The sequence below is a fragment of the Gymnoscopelus microlampas genome (assembly GCF_963454915.1).
Source record: "Gymnoscopelus microlampas genome assembly, chromosome: 23".
Lineage (NCBI taxonomy): Eukaryota > Metazoa > Chordata > Actinopteri > Myctophiformes > Myctophidae > Gymnoscopelus > Gymnoscopelus microlampas.
In genome coordinates, this window is record NC_139960.1 from 456,702 (window position 1) to 473,197 (window position 16,496).

A 16,496-nucleotide genomic window follows, 5' to 3' on the forward strand; every position below is an offset into this window, starting at 1 on the left:
AACAGTGAGTAGGTTAGTGTCTGTGTCTCTTTTATGTCTATAAAGATGTGTGTAATGATGTAATGGTGAGTAGGTTAGTGTCTGTGTCTCTTTTATGTCTATAAAGATGTGTGTAATGATGTAACAGTGAGTAGGTTAGTGTCTGTGTCTCTTTTATGTCCATAAAGATGTGTGTAATGATGTAACAGTGAGTAGGTTAGTGTCTGTGTCTCTTTTATGTCTATAAAGATGTGTGTAATGATGTAACAGTGAGTAGGTTAGTGTCTGTGTCTCTTTTATGTCCATAAAGATGTGTGTAATGATGTAACAGTGAGTAGGTTAGTGTCTGTGTCTCTTTTATGTCTATAAAGATGTGTGTAATGATGTAATGGTGAGTAGGTTAGTGTCTGTGTCTCTTTTATGTCTATAAAGATGTGTGTAATGATGTAACAGTGAGTAGGTTAGTGTCTGTGTCTCTTTTATGTCTATAAAGATGTGTGTAATGATGTAATGGTGAGTAGGTTAGTGTCTGTGTCTCTTTTATGTCTATAAAGATGTGTGTAATGATGTAACAGTGAGTAGGTTAGTGTCTGTGTCTCTTTTATGTCTATAAAGATGTGTGTAATGATGTAACAGTGAGTAGGTTAGTGTCTGTGTCTCTTTTATGTCTATAAAGATGTGTGTAATGATGTAACAGTGAGTAGGTTAGTGTCTGTGTCTCTTTTATGTCTATAAAGATGTGTGTAATGATGTAATGGTGAGTAGGTTAGTGTCTGTGTCTCTTTTATGTCCATAAAGATGTGTGTAATGATGTAACAGTGAGTAGGTTAGTGTCTGTGTCTCTTTTATGTCTATAAAGATGTGTGTAATGATGTAACAGTGAGTAGGTTAGTGTCTGTGTCTCTTTTATGTCTATAAAGATGTGTGTAATGATGTAACAGTGAGTAGGTTAGTGTCTGTGTCTCTTTTATGTCTATAAAGATGTGTGTAATGATGTAACAGTGAGTAGGTTAGTGTCTGTGTCTCTTTTATGTCCATAAAGATGTGTGTAATGATGTAATGGTGAGTAGGTTAGTGTCTGTGTCTCTTTTATGTCTATAAAGATGTGTGTAATGATGTAATGGTGAGTAGGTTAGTGTCTGTGTCTCTTTTATGTCTATAAAGATGTTTGTAATGATGTAACAGTGAGTAGGTTAGTGTCTGTGTCTCTTTTATGTCTATAAAGATGTGTGTAATGATGTAATGGTGAGTAGGTTAGTGTCTGTGTCTCTTTTATGTCTATAAAGATGTGTGTAATGATGTAATGGTGAGTAGGTTAGTGTCTGTGTCTCTTTTATGTCTATAAAGATGTGTGTAATGATGTAACAGTGAGTAGGTTAGTGTCTGTGTCTCTTTTATGTCCATAAAGATGTGTGTAATGATGTAACAGTGAGTAGGTTAGTGTCTGTGTCTCTTTTATGTCTATAAAGATGTGTGTAATGATGTAATGGTGAGTAGGTTAGTGTCTGTGTCTCTTTTATGTCTATAAAGATGTGTGTAATGATGTAATGGTGAGTAGGTTAGTGTCTGTGTCTCTTTTATGTCTATAAAGATGTGTGTAATGATGTAACAGTGAGTAGGTTAGTGTCTGTGTCTCTTTTATGTCCATAAAGATGTGTGTAATGATGTAACAGTGAGTAGGTTAGTGTCTGTGTCTCTTTTATGTCTATAAAGATGTGTGTAATGATGTAACAGTGAGTAGGTTAGTGTCTGTGTCTCTTTTATGTCTATAAAGATGTGTGTAATGATGTAACAGTGAGTAGGTTAGTGTCTGTGTCTCTTTTATGTCTATAAAGATGTGTGTAATGATGTAACAGTGAGTAGGTTAGTGTCTGTGTCTCTTTTATGTCTATAAAGATGTTTGTAATGATGTAACAGTGAGTAGGTTAGTGTCTGTGTCTCTTTTATGTCTATAAAGATGTGTGTAATGATGTAACAGTGAGTAGGTTAGTGTCTGTGTCTCTTTTATGTCTATAAAGATGTGTGTAATGATGTAATGGTGAGTAGGTTAGTGTCTGTGTCTCTTTTATGTCTATAAAGATGTGTGTAATGATGTAACAGTGAGTAGGTTAGTGTCTGTGTCTCTTTTATGTCCATAAAGATGTGTGTAATGATGTAACAGTGAGTAGGTTAGTGTCTGTGTCTCTTTTATGTCTATAAAGATGTGTGTAATGATGTAACAGTGAGTAGGTTAGTGTCTGTGTCTCTTTTATGTCCATAAAGATGTGTGTAATGATGTAACAGTGAGTAGGTTAGTGTCTGTGTCTCTTTTATGTCCATAAAGATGTGTGTAATGATGTAACAGTGAGTAGGTTAGTGTCTGTGTCTCTTTTATGTCCATAAAGATGTGTGTAATGATGTAACAGTGAGTAGGTTAGTGTCTGTGTCTCTTTTATGTCTATAAAGATGTGTGTAATGATGTAACAGTGAGTAGGTTAGTGTCTGTGTCTCTTTTATGTCTATAAAGATGTGTGTAATGATGTAACAGTGAGTAGGTTAGTGTCTGTGTCTCTTTTATGTCCATAAAGATGTGTGTAATGATGTAACAGTGAGTAGGTTAGTGTCTGTGTCTCTTTTATGTCTATAAAGATGTGTGTAATGATGTAACGGTGAGTAGGTTAGTGTCTGTGTCTCTTTTATGTCTATAAAGATGTGTGTAATGATGTAATGGTGAGTAGGTTAGTGTCTGTGTCTCTTTTATGTCCATACATGGACATCTCTTCTGTTTTCCCCTAAAAAATATATGTCAAACATAATTAAATCAACGTACCGGATCCCCACGATGTCCTCGCCAGCCTTGATGATCCACTCCAGAGACGTGAGGACGAACCCTTCAAAGCTCTCATTCTGACCCTGAGGGTGAAATAAAGACCCTTATTTAATATCAGGAATAAAGACCCTTATTTTATATCAGGAATAAAGACCCTTATTTTATATCAGGAATAAAGACCCTTATTTTATATCAGGAATAAAGACCCTTATTTTATATCAGGAATAAAGACCCTTATTTTATATCAGGAATAAAGACCCTTATTTTATATCAGGAATAAAGACCCTTATTTTATATCAGGAATATAGACCCTTATTTTATATCAGGAATAAAGACCCTTATTTTATATCAGGAATAAAGACCCTTATTTTATATCAGGAATAAAGACCCTTATTTTATATCAGAAATAAAGACCCTTATTTTATATCAGGAATAAAGACCCTTATTTTATATCAGGAATAAAGACCCTTATTTTATATCAGAAATAAAGACCCTTATTTTATATCAGGAATAAAGACCCTTATTTTATATCAGAAATAAAGACCCTTATTTTATATCAGAAATAAAGACCCTTATCTTATATCAGAAATAAAGACCCTTATTTTATATCAGGAATAAAGACCCTTATTTTATATCAGAAATAAAGACCCTTATTTTATATCAGAAATAAAGACCCTTATTTTATATCAGAATTAAAGACCCTTATTTTATATCAGGAATAAAGACCCTTATTTTATATCAGAAATAAAGACCCTTATTTTATATCAGAAATAAAGACCCTTATCTTATATCAGAAATAAAGACCCTTATTTAATATCAGAAATAAAGACCCTTATTTAATATCAGGAATAAAAACCCTTATTTTAAATCAGAAATAAAGACCTTTATCTTATATCAGGAATAAAGACCCTTATTTTAAATCAGAAATAAAGACCTTTATCTTATATCAGGAATAAAGACCCTTATTTTAAATCAGAAATAAAGACCTTTATCTTATATCAGGAATAAAGACCCTTATTTTAAATCAGAAATAAAGACCTTTATCTTATATCAGGGACATAAACAGGCCTGGAATTACATCGATTTAGGGTCAAGGCCACTTGAACTTTGACCTTTTGCCCTCAATTAAGAAAACAACAAAGGCCATCAAATAAAACAATGATTTTAACGATTGTTTTAATCCATAACTATCAGTGAAATAAATACATAAACAACATGATTATGACGATGATAAATAACATGACCCCACATGACTTTGAGGGGGTCCCCAGATCACAGTAAAGTCAAGTGAAACTGCATCACTGCATCAGAAGTAATGAACAAAACTATAATATAAAAACTGGTGGAGCATTGTCCAAAATGTCAAATAATATAAGAGGCAACATTTTAGAAAATAGCTGATCTACAAGCATGCTTGTCAGGGTGGGGGGGGGGGGGGGGGGGGGGCAGAGTTCAACAATGATTACTTTGGTGGGGCCCCAGTTAAAAAAAAGGATTATTTTGGAGGGTCGTGCCCTGAACATCTTTAGGACCCCTCACTATAAACATATGATTGTCCCAGAGGTCCCTCAGTTCTAAACTGAAGAGAAAAGTGAGAACAAACACAGACGTACCCGCAGGTATGTGGTGGCCTCTGTGATGGACAGAGTCCTGTTAGGATGAAGAACCTCATCTCCACAGTCATGTTCACCTGAGGAGCACATAAACACACATAAACACATTTAAATATATATAAATATATATAAATATATACATACACACACACACACACACACACACATATATATATATATATAAACATCTGAACATGACATGGATTAAACATTAGGATGCTTCTCCTCATCTCCACAGTCATGTTCACCTGAGGAGCACATAAACACACATAAACACATATATAAATATATATATATAAATACATATAAACACACATATATATATATATATAAATACATATACATATACATATATATAAACATCTGAACATGACATGGATTAAACATTAGGATGGTTCTCCTCACGTTCATCTGAGGAGGAATGACATGGTTAATCTGTGACAGACACACACACACACACACACACACACACACACACACACACACGCACTTCTTTTTTAATCTTGAAAGTGTGAGAACTAGTGATGTAGACATTTGTAGAATGGGCCTCAGGTCTTAATGGGTTAATATATAATAGGATAATTATTATTAATATTATTATTATATTACCAGCGATGCGAGCCAGGTGGTCGTGGAGGCTCAACAACAGCTTCAGGATGATGTCCTTCTCTGTCTTGTTCTACAATATGATGAAGGAGAAACAACACGTCAGATTAATAAAACACTAAACTTTCATAAAAACACCTTTAGAGGCTTCCAGAAGATACACACGTTGTTATTATGTTATTATTACACGGCTTGGTTGAACGCTTCATTCTGATTGGTCCATCGACTGAATTCAGCGGCGGTGGGTAAAGTACTCAAATGATTTATCAAGTAAAAGTATCGATACTGCATGACAGAACATGATTCAACACGACGTTGTGTCCAGTTCAACTCCAGTGCACACGTTGACCCGTTAAAACGGGGAAATCGTCCGTCGTTTTTTCCATTCTAGACGTTGGCTCGCTTGCAGATCTGCAAAGTTATAAACTCAGCGTTGCCTGAGCGTATATTACAAATCCATAAAGTTGGAATTAGCGTCCGCATTCTGGCGGACCGGTGGTACATTAGGAACCCCTGATTTAGAAGACATTTAAACAATGGGCCTCATCTTAATGGTTTAAACCAGTGGTTTTCAACCAGTGGTCCTTGAAGGGGTTCCAGGTGGTCCCCAGCTAAATGATGGAGAGTTGGTAACCAAATGGACCCTTATAGATCTTTAACTCTTGAGAGTGTAAAATGAAACCAAATGGACCCTTATAGATCTTTAACTCTTGAGAGTGTAAAATGAAACCAAATGGACCCTTATAGATCTTTAACTCTTGAGAGCGTAAAATGAAACCAAATGGACCCTTATAGATCTTTAACTCTTGAGAGTGTAAAATGAAACCAAATGGACCCTTATAGATCTATAACTCTTGAGAGCGTAAAATGAAACCAAATGGACCCTTATAGATCTTTAACTCTTGAGAGCGTAAAATGAAACCAAATGGACCCTTATAGATCTTTAACTCTTGAGAGCGTAAAATGAAACCAAATGGACCCTTATAGATCTTTAACTCTTGAGAGTGTAAAATGAAACCAAATGGACCCTTATAGATCTTTAACTCTTGAGAGCGTAAAATGAAACCAAATGGACCCTTACGGGTCCATTTGGTTTCATTTTACGCTCTCAAGAGTTAAATTATTGTTAAAAATCTTAACTTAACTTCATTTATAAGAAGTCTACACAATCAGAGAATGTAGAAGAATTGTTATTTTGATCTTATCCAACGACAACAAAATATTCTTATACGTTTTGGGTCTGAGAGTCTAAATGTCATCAAATGGTGGTCCTTGGCTCAGTAAATAATGGTCCTTGATCTGAAAAAGGTTGAAACTATGAATCAATAACAAGGCTGTATGAAGAATGATGTTCTTACATAAGAGCTGTCAAAGTCTGTTCCAAATGGATGGTTGTTTCCTAGAAGACAGAGAAACACATTTAGTCACAAAGAGACAATTATCTTCACAAGACACCACACTGTTCTATAATGACTACACACAGGAGGAGAGAGAGAGAGAGAGGGGGGGGGGGGGCAGTGGCTCAGGGGTAGACCGGCCGGATGGGAGGTTCCCGGTTCGATCCCGGGCTGGGGGACTCCCCCAGAGTTAGTGTGGAAAAGTGTCCTTGAGCAAGACACTGAATGAGCAGGTTGGTGCCTTGCATGGTTTCCTCCTCCATGTGTGTGTGTGTGTGTGTGTGTGTGTGTCTGTGTGTCTGTCTGTCTGTCTGTCTGTCTGTCTGTCTGTCTGTGTGTGTGTGTGTGTGTGTGTGTGTGTGTGTGTGTGTGTGTGTGTGTGTGTGTGTGTGTGTGTGTGTGTGTGTGTGTGTCTGTGTCACTGCAAACACACACACTACAAACACTGCACTCAATGAGGACATCATCACATTCACTATAAAAGCCAGACTACAAGTCCTTCCCACCAGACTCAACCTTTCCATATGGTTTCCCACCAGTCAAGCTCCTCATTGTCTGCACCACACCACAGAACAGATCACTGAAACACTGTCACACATCTTGAATGGCTGTTATGCATACAAAGGGATGTACATTGCACGCCACGATAGAATAGTGGAACTCATCGCAAAGGACATATCAAAAAATCATGCACCCTCAGTGAGAATGTACAAACATTCCCGTGTCATTTCCTCCATGTTTCATCTCTGTGATAACCCAGACATATTTACATCTTTGACAGCTAATACACCAGATGTTGTTGTGGTTGATGAAGTGTCCAGAGAGGTGTTTGTATTAGAGATAGCATGCACCTTTGACCTGAGCCTAGAGGAAGCCTTTATGACCAAGGTCATTAAATACCAACCACTTCTACATACCATCTCAGAGCTAGGGTATAGGTGCAGACTATTTGTTTTTATATTTGGCAGCCTAGGACATACCCACAGACTGGTTGTTAGAGGGTTCCAACAACTTAAGATGCCCAAATAGGAGGCAAAAAGGCTGGCAAAGTATTGTTCTATTTCTGCTATAATTGGCAGCCGTCACATATGGCGGAGACACTGTTACTTATACCCATAGAGTACTAGCCTGGTAAACCCTCCCTCCGGAAATCTCATTTCCATTTGATTTCAGAAAGGAGTCTGGTCTGAAACGCCTTTCTGCAATAATCGCTGTGGGCTGGAGTTGGGCGGGAGTAATACCGTTGACCGACAACCCCTTCAACCAATGATCGTTTTCCCCTTCAGCCAATGAGCAGTTCATTTTGACGAGCTCCAGACTATGTGACGCAACGGGACTTTTGGGACGGCCATGCCGAAAATAGGTTGCCTTATTGGGATACATGCGTGTCACTCCCCGCCCCTGCCGGTTCTCTAAATTTATATTTTTAAATAGGCTCTGTCATGATTAATTGACCACATATATGAAGTTAAACAACTAAATTCTATCCAAACGATATCTCATAAGTAAATTCCGTGCCTCAAAAAAGAAGTTTGAAAGCGTTATAAAACTGAAAGTAAGAAGTGAAGGCACTCGCACAAACAACAATGGCTGCCGTTCGTCTTTTTTCGGCGGCTCTCAGGCTGCACTCGGGTTCATTTGGGCTCACTCGAACTCGCCACCTGATTGGCCAACTGTCGCTGTCAATCACAGAACAATGAGCGACGACGCTGATAGGCTCGTCGGCTCGGCAAGCAGAGCGATTATTGGAGAAAGGCGTTTCAGACCAGACTCCTTTCTGAAATCAAATGGAAATGAGATTTCCGGAGGGAGGGTTTACCAGGCTAATAGAGTACTGAGTGACATGCTTATTGTATCATGAAGACGTATTCATGATTTTGTGATGTAATCTCACTGCACCTTTAATATTTGTGTCCCTGTATACTCTCCTTTGTGTGGACATAAATAAATGGTTAAAATGTGTGTGTGTCTGTGTGTGTGTGTGTGTGTGTGTGTGTGTGTGTGTGTGTGTGTGTGTGTGTGTGTGTGTTCTAGTACTCACTGATGACGTCAGCATCGGGGGCCCCGTGCCCCCCTCCTCCCCCCCTCATCCTCAGGTAGACCAGCCCCAGCAGGAGGAAGAACAGACAGGCTGTGGTCAGCAGGAACATGGACAGGTAGTGAGCGCTGACACGCCCCGACGAACACACCTTTAAAGAGAGAGAGAGAAATAACATGTCACTATTTAGGCCACACATGGGCAATACACACAGGGGTCACATAACTGGTGCGCATGCGCACCTACTAGAGATGCGCGGATCGCGGTTTTAGCCGCGGTTGCCGCAGTTAACCGCGGTTTGGCTGGATTCGGGTCAATCAAATATAATTATTAATTAATATCGGATAAACCGCGGGTGAAATATTGCGGTAAATAAATGAATGACATCTAATATATCTATCCATAAAATAGGTAAATCTCTGCGTGCTTGTGTCTGTGTGAGTGTGTAGAGCAGCCTCTGTGTGATGCGATCACAAAATGCATTGATTTAGCCTATGGGATGTCCGTGCGACGTGCGTCTTTTTTCTTTTTTTTAAACCGGTGCTGTGCTGACAGCAGAGCAGTGCGCTCTGTATGTTGGATGCCGCATGTATGTTGGATGCCTGTATGTTGGATGCCCCACAGAGTCTGTCTGTTGAGCGCAGCAGAGCAGTGCGCTCTGTATGTTCAGCGCAGCACCGGTTTAAAAAAAAGAAAAAAGACACACCGATATTCCATAGGCTAAATCAATGCATTTTGTGATCGCATTGCACAACTAATACTAAAACTAACGGGGAATACCAGAAAATAATAATATTTTGCCATACGGGAAAAACGGTTGGTGCGGATATTTAAATTGGATAATATAATCATTGCGGTTGGATAACGGGCGGATAATTAATTTGTACATGCGGATTCGGGTGACGTGAGAGGCCATCCGCGCATCTCTAGCACCTAAGCATGCATGCTGCGTGGCACATCAGACGAAGGGAAGCGCTTTTGCGCACCAACAGCTGGGACAGGAATTGACTTCCTGAAGCCACACTCACACAATCAGGCTAAAGCACGCGTCGGCCCCATACACACACAGCCATTAGGCGGAGGGGGAGGGGACGCATGCTGCATGTGAGTGTGTCCTCGAACCCTGACACACAGACACAGTCAGTACGCAGCACGCTGCTGGCTGTGTTACAGGCACTAGTAGTCACCGGTGATGAACGCACCGTGATGGTGCCAAATATGCCGTGAACGTCCCAATCTGGCGCATAAAAGCGGCGCAGCACAGGGCACCGACCTTTGGGGGGCACGAAACGGCGTGAAGAAAAAAAAACGGCGAAAAACGGCGGAATTTAGAAGCGTACAGGAGAAAAGACGAGCGTTACAGCATTGAAACCGCCCCTCCGTGCTGACCCCCCCCCGCCCCCCTTGACAAAACGGATTTACTTCGTGGGCAAGTGGGCATGGCCTTTGGGCAAGTAGAACATGACCTCTCAACACGTGATTGTTTTACTTTACTTCTACGAATTCTGGGGCTTAGCGATATGGATATACCTCAACATCTAAAACCCCCCCACCCCCCCAAATCTACATCCTAAAAAGCAGCATTACGACATGTTCATTAAATGTAAAAGCGTGATTCAAAGTGTGTGTGAAATGTTCATCCATTTGAGAGTGAGAGAGAGTGAGAGAGTGAGACAGGTGCGTGGCAGTGAGAGAGTGAGACAGGTGCGTGGCAGTGAGAGTGAGACAGGTGCGTGGCAGTTAGAGAGTGAGACAGGTGCGTGGCAGGGAGAGAGTGAGACAGGTGCATGGGAGTGAGAGAGTGAGACAGGTGCGTGGCAGTGAGAGAGTGAGACAGGTGTGTGGCAGTGAGAGAGTGAGACAGGTGCGTGGCAGTGAGAGAGTGAGACAGGTGCGTGGCAGGGAGAGAGTGAGACAGGTGCATGGCAGTGAGAGAGTGAGACAGGTGCGTGGCAGTGAGAGTGTGAGACAGGTGCGTGGCAGGGAGAGAGTGAGACAGGTGCATGGCAGTGAGAGAGTGAGACAGGTGCATGGCGTCTCATATGGGTGTGTTCATTGACAGCGCTCAGACATAGCAACTCATTACTGCACGCGTTACAACCCAGTGTATGCTTCATCGGGGGGGGGGGGGGGGGGAAGGGAAATTAGCGAAATTAGCGAAATTATTTTCGGCGCACGCCCCCCTATACAGCGAAGTATAACTGGAGCTTAAAGGACTGAGGGAGCTGTTCAAACGTTAGTGCTTTTCTAGTGCCAATTTATTGGCGATCTGCGATTTCTTCTTTTACAATAACCACTTGAACCCCAGCATCCCTATCCTGAGGAGAACATTAGCCGAAAATAGACGATCTACAAGCTCACATGTGAGCTTGTAGATCGGCTGTTTTCGGCAGAGGTTTGGTGTGAAGGAGGGGGAGAAAAATGAAGTACAATGTAGGCATTTATCAGACGTTCATAATCCAGAGTGATTTACAGTGAAAACACCAGGTAATGCATCACATGTATAGAAATAGTAATCTATAGCAGAGGTCGGCAAGTAAGTTTGACCTCGAGCCAAACTTTTTCAAAGACATTAGATGGTGGGCCAGAACACAATCAACGGTTCATTTAGGACGTGGAACTTGCAACAAACAAACACATACAATAATAATAACTGTATTGTTATAAAAGTTACTACATAAAGATGTGGTATAACAGAAAAAGCATGTGGAATCAAATGTTACAGGTGCACAACAGACATGCTTATGTAATCCTTTGTGTGCAGGCGTCATCCTTCAATGTTTCACTTAGAGGATATTTAGTGAACATTTTATCTGGAGACGGAGAGCACTCCTTTTCCAACAAGAGCTCTTTCATGGTTCAAGGTCTCTTAGAATGGAGAGAAACAATGTCTCATTTAAAACATGTGAAACACAGCTTTGGTGTGTTTTTTAAACGTGAGAGGAGATTTTCATCCAAAAGTCTCAAGAGGAATGTTGACAGTGAAAACATAACATTCAAAGAATGGAAATAGAACTATTTTGTTCATCACGCCTGATTTCATCAATTCAAAGCTATTGCTGTCCATATCCTACCTGGACTGTCAGTCAGCTATTGTAAATGATTTACAAAATGACTTGTCGGGCCGCCTGTTACCTACCACTGATCTATAGGATCATAGGTAAACCAGGAACCTATCATGAGTCTACACCAGGGGTCCGGGACCCCTAGGGGGTCCTCAGAGATACTACAGGGGGTCCGCCGAATCTGTGTGTGATATGGGGAACATTAGCCAAAAAATAGCAGATCTACAAGCTCACAACGCCTCGGCGTTGTGAGCTTGTAGATCTGCTATTTTTGGAGTCGGTGTAGAGTGGAAAAAGAGCAGACCACGTACAGAGGAGCCAACAGTCAAGTTGACTATATATTGAGAGTTTAAAATTTGAACTCAAACATGAATCCAACCATCTATGAAAAACTTTAATCTGTAACACAGTTTTATACAATATGTAGTGGGGGTCCCTGTTTCATCTGTTTCTCAGCTAAGGGGTCCCTGTTTCATCTGTCTCTCAGCTAAGGGGTCCCTGTTTCATCTGTCTCTCAGCTAAGGGGTCCCTGTTTCATCTGTCTCTCAGCTAAGGGGTCCCTGTTTCATCTGTCTCTCAGCTAAGGGGTCCCTGTTTCATCTCTCTCTCAGCTAAGGGGTCCCTGCTTCATCTGTCTCTCAGCTAAGGGGTCCCCGTTTCATCTGTCTCTCAGCTAAGGGGTCCCTGCTTCATCTCTCAGCTAAGGGGTCCCTGCTTCATCTCTCTCTCAGCTAAGGGGTCCCTGCTTCATCTCTCTCTCAGCTAAGGGGTCCCCGTTTCATCTGTCTCTCAGCTAAGGGGTCCCCGTTTCATCTGTCTCTCAGCTAAGGGGTCCCTGCTTCATCTCTCTCTCAGCAGCGGTCGAGCGAGGCAGAGAAATGCAGACGGTGCATTACAGACAGAGTAAGGTGTGAACAAGACAAGGGTTTAACTTCATTTAAATCAGCACGGTGTAAGTTAACGCCAGTCAGTCAGCGCCATCTTGTTTTTTTTTTTTTTTTTTCTCACCGTTTCTTTTGGGCCTAACATCACATGATGGTAATAGTTTGGTTCAGGCCGAGCCTCGGGCCGGCCCAGTAGGGCCCAGTTAGGGCCGAGCTTTAAATTTCACGCCCGTTGAGAACTCTAGTGTGTATGTGTGTGTTTGTATTACTATACTTGTGAGGACCAAGTATAGTAGAATTTGAAGAAATCTACATTGTGAGGACCGTTCTCCTCACAAGACAAATGGTTGTTTTATAGTTAAAACACATTTTTTAGAGATACTTTTACAATTAGTAAAACATTCAGGTCAGGATTAGACATTTAGGTGTCTTTGAGGTTAGGTTTAGGAATTAGAATTAGAGTTCAACATGATTTATACTTAGTTACGCGCCAGTGTCATGCACCGAAAAACAGCCGATCCATAAGCCCACAACGCGTCGGCTGTTTTTCAGCTTTAGGCTTACGGTTAAAAATGGCAATTATTATTTTAAATGGCATTCATAACATGGCTGTCCTAAAGTGCTGACGTCCTCAGAAGTATAGTAATACAAACGTGTGTGTGTGTGCGTGCATGCGTGTGTGTGTGTGTGTGTGTGTGTGTGTGTGTGTGTGTGTGTGTGTGTGTGTGTGTGTGTGTGTGTGTGTGTGTGTGTGTGTGTGTGTGTGTGTGTGCGTGCGTGCGTGCGTGCGTGCGTGCGTGCGTGCGTGCGTGCGTGCGTGCGTGCGTGCGTGCGTGCGTGCGTGTGTGCGTGTCAGTGTGTGTGCGTGCGTGCGTGCGTGTGTGCGTGCGTGTGTGCGTGTCAGTGTGTGTGCGTGCGTGTGTGCGTGTCAGTGTGTGTGCGTGCGTGCGTGCGTGCGTGTGTGCGTGCGTGTGTGCGTGTCAGTGTGTGTGCGTGCGTGCGTGTCAGTGTGTGTGTGTGCGTGCGTGCGTGCGTGTCAGTGTGTGTGTGTGTGTGTGTGTGTGTGTGTGTGTGTGTGTGTGTGTGTGTGCGTGCGTGCGTGCGTGCGTGCGTGCGTGCGTGCGTGCGTGCGTGCGTGCGTGCGTGCGTGCGTGCGTGCGTGCGTGCGTGCGTGCGTGCGTGCGTGCGTGCGTGCGTGTCAGTGTGTGTGCGTGCGTGCGTGCGTGCGTGCGTGCGTGCGTGCGTGCGTGCGTGCGTGCGTGCGTGCGTGCGTGCGTGCGTGTCAGTGTGTGTGTGTGTGTGTGTGTGTGTGTGCGTGCGTGCGTGCGTGCGTGCGTGCGTGCGTGCGTGTCAGTGTGTGTGCGTGCGTGCGTGCGTGCGTGCGTGCGTGCGTGCGTGCGTGCGTGCGTGCGTGCGTGCGTGCGTGTCAGTGTGTGTGTGTGTGTGTGTGTGTGTGTGTGTGCGTGCGTGCGTGCGTGCGTGCGTGCGTGCGTGCGTGCGTGCGTGTGTGCGTGCGCCTGCGATCGTGACGACCGTCTCGTCTCACCTCGTCTCGTTTGAACTGCTGCAGCAGCTCGTCCTCTGGAGCAGACATCTTGCGGTGCTTGAGCGCCGCCTGGAGGCCGTAGGAGGTCGCTGCGTGGTTGCTGCCGGGCGGACCTCCTCCTGTGGGGGCGTGGTTGGCGGTGGAGTGGTGGTGGTGGTGGTGGTGGTGGTGGTTGGGCGGGGAGGGGGGCCGGGGGTAGCTGTGGGACAGGGTACTGTAGTTGGAGAAACGAGGCCTCAGGCCGATGCTGAACCGACCTCCTTCTCCTTCTGTGTGGTTCTGTATGAGAGACAGACAGGTAGACAGACAGACAGCTTTATTATACCATCTCCATGTATGTCAGGGGTCTTCAACAAGGGGGTCCGGGACCCCTAGGGGGTCCTCAGAGTTACTACAGGGGGTCCGCCAAATCTTTGTGTGATATATGATTTTTTTTCCCCTTAACCACTTGAACCCTAGCATCCCTTTTCTGAGGAGAACTTTTACCAAAAACAGCAGATCTACAAGCTCACAACGCCTCGCACTGCGAGGCGTTGTGAGCTTGTAGATCGGCTATTTTTGGCTAAGAGGTTTAGGTGTAGAGGGAAAAAAGAGCAGACCCCGTAAACAAAAAAAGTTGAATCTGAAACACAATTTTATACAGTATAGAGGGGGTCCCTGCTTCATCTCTCTCTCAGCTAGGGGGTCCTGGGCCTGAAAAGGTTGAAGACCCCTGATCTATGTGGTTCTGTATGAGAGACAGACAGGTACACAGACAGACAGACAGACAGACAGACAGACACCTTCATTATACCACAGGTAACTTAAGGTTACAGAGTTACAGGTAAAGAGTAAGGAATAGGGATGGAAAATAATCGTTATAGAGCACCGAAGTCTGACGTAATTTACACATCCTATGTTTGTCTACCTGGTTCGCGGTCTCCCCCCCTCCCCCCCCATTCTGAATCCCATAGACGTGTTTAATATCGCCTCAAATAAGAACTGTGTTCCAAAAATAAACAAATGACCCCGGAGGTTTGACTCTTATGGATATGAAGCATCAACTGACGGTGAGAAAACCATAATGTTACTTCAACGAATTAGTTACATTTTCTCCAGAAACAGACTGTATGAAATATAAGTGACTGACTATCATAAACGATACAGAACCTCCTCCCTGACAATATCACAGAGACAGTTTGTTTATTTTTGGACCACAATTCTTATATGAGATTCTATGATGACCCAATGTTATTCTCCATAGAGACATTACTTTATGAACCAGAGGATGAACGAGTGACGTCAGGACGTCTGTACTCTATTATTATCGTTTATAGTGATAAAAAAAACACTCACAATAAATGGTATAGCGGTTTAGGAGGTTTTCAGTTATGGTGAAACTGTCCTCCGTCATACACTAGGATTAATTAGCTTTTGTTGAGCTACTAATTCAGCACCACTTCCGAAAATAGGAGATCTACAAGCTCTCAGTTAAGGGGTCCCTGCTTCATCTCTCTCTCAGCTAAGGGGTCCCTGCTTCATCGGTCTTTCAGCTAAGGGGTCCCTGCTTCATCTCTCTCTCAGCTAAGGGGTCCCTGCTTCATCTATTTCTCAGCTAAGGGGTCCCTGCTTCATCTCTCAGTGGTTCTCAAACTGTGGGTCATTTGCGGGACCCCAGGGGCGGTCCCCAGATGATTATCTTAATGTACAACAAAGTTTTCTCCCTCAACAGTAAACACATTAACATACAGTAGAGTGTATACAGCAGTGGTTCTCAAACTTTTTCATGTCAAGGACCCCCAAATTGACACTTATTAGCCCGCGGACCCCCATTTCAAAAGATAAGCCAGGGACCCTCATAAGAGAAGATTTTTTTACTGCTCTAGCAGTGATTCTCAACCATTTTAATTTCAAGGACCCCCAGTTTGACATGCATTAGGGCTACAGACCCCCATTTAATGGCATTTCTATCACTTGGACCGCAATTTATATTGTAAAATCAATGTTAATTTAACTCAGAGTGTACAAATGGAACCAAATGGACCCGTTAGGGTCCATTTGGTTCCATTTGTACACTCTCAGAGTTACAGACCCATAAGGGTCCATTTGGTGCCTAATCTATCATTTAGCTGGGGACCCCCTGGAACTTCCTCAAGGACCCCTGGGGGTCCCCGGACCCCACTTTGAGAACCAATGGTATACAGGGTATCTGCACATTTATAAAGTTACAATTTAAGGAAAGTTTAAATAAGAGCATTAATGTGTCAAAAGGCATCAACTGTATTACAATAAATAATCAAATATTACCTAAGAAAGAGACATAATATTTGCACTATATTATCTGTGGAACAGAACCTCAACTCATACATTCCTAGTGCTTGTCAGGGTGGGGGGTCCCCAGTTAAAACATGATTATCTTCAGGGGTCCCCAGTTAAAACATGATTATCTTGAGGGGTCCCCAGTTAAAACGTGATTATCTTGAGGGGTCCCCAGTTAAAACATGATTATCTTGAGGGGTCCCCAGTTAAAACATGATTATCTTGAGGGGTCCCCAGTTAAAACATGATTATCTCCTGTTA

At 42.7% G+C, this 16,496-nt stretch overlaps 2 protein-coding genes across 4 annotated transcripts in view; both read right to left on the bottom strand.

The window, feature by feature from the left end:
* Positions 1-16,496, bottom strand: part of LOC311039739 (NACHT, LRR and PYD domains-containing protein 3-like) — a 246,419-nt gene that overhangs the window by 145,929 nt on the left and 83,994 nt on the right. The window lies entirely within an intron of this gene.
* Positions 1-16,496, bottom strand: part of lemd3 (LEM domain containing 3) — a 54,891-nt gene that overhangs the window by 36,052 nt on the left and 2,343 nt on the right. For 2 of the 3 annotated variants that reach the window (XR_014600197.1, XM_084049698.1), the window contains exons 2-7: positions 13,938-14,216; positions 8,446-8,593; positions 6,366-6,406; positions 5,011-5,080; positions 4,402-4,478; positions 2,789-2,871 (exon numbers count right to left, since the gene is read on the bottom strand). Coding sequence is in view for 2 of the 3 variants with exons in the window: in XM_084049698.1 (XP_083905824.1) it covers positions 2,789-2,871; positions 4,402-4,478; positions 5,011-5,080; positions 6,366-6,406; positions 8,446-8,593; positions 13,938-14,216 (698 nt within the window). In the remaining variant the exon portion in view is untranslated. Of the gene's footprint in view, positions 1-2,788; positions 2,872-4,401; positions 4,479-4,612; positions 4,650-5,010; positions 5,081-6,365; positions 6,407-8,445; positions 8,594-13,937; positions 14,217-16,496 lie in introns of all 3 variants that reach the window. The other variant, XM_084049699.1, reaches the window with a different exon arrangement.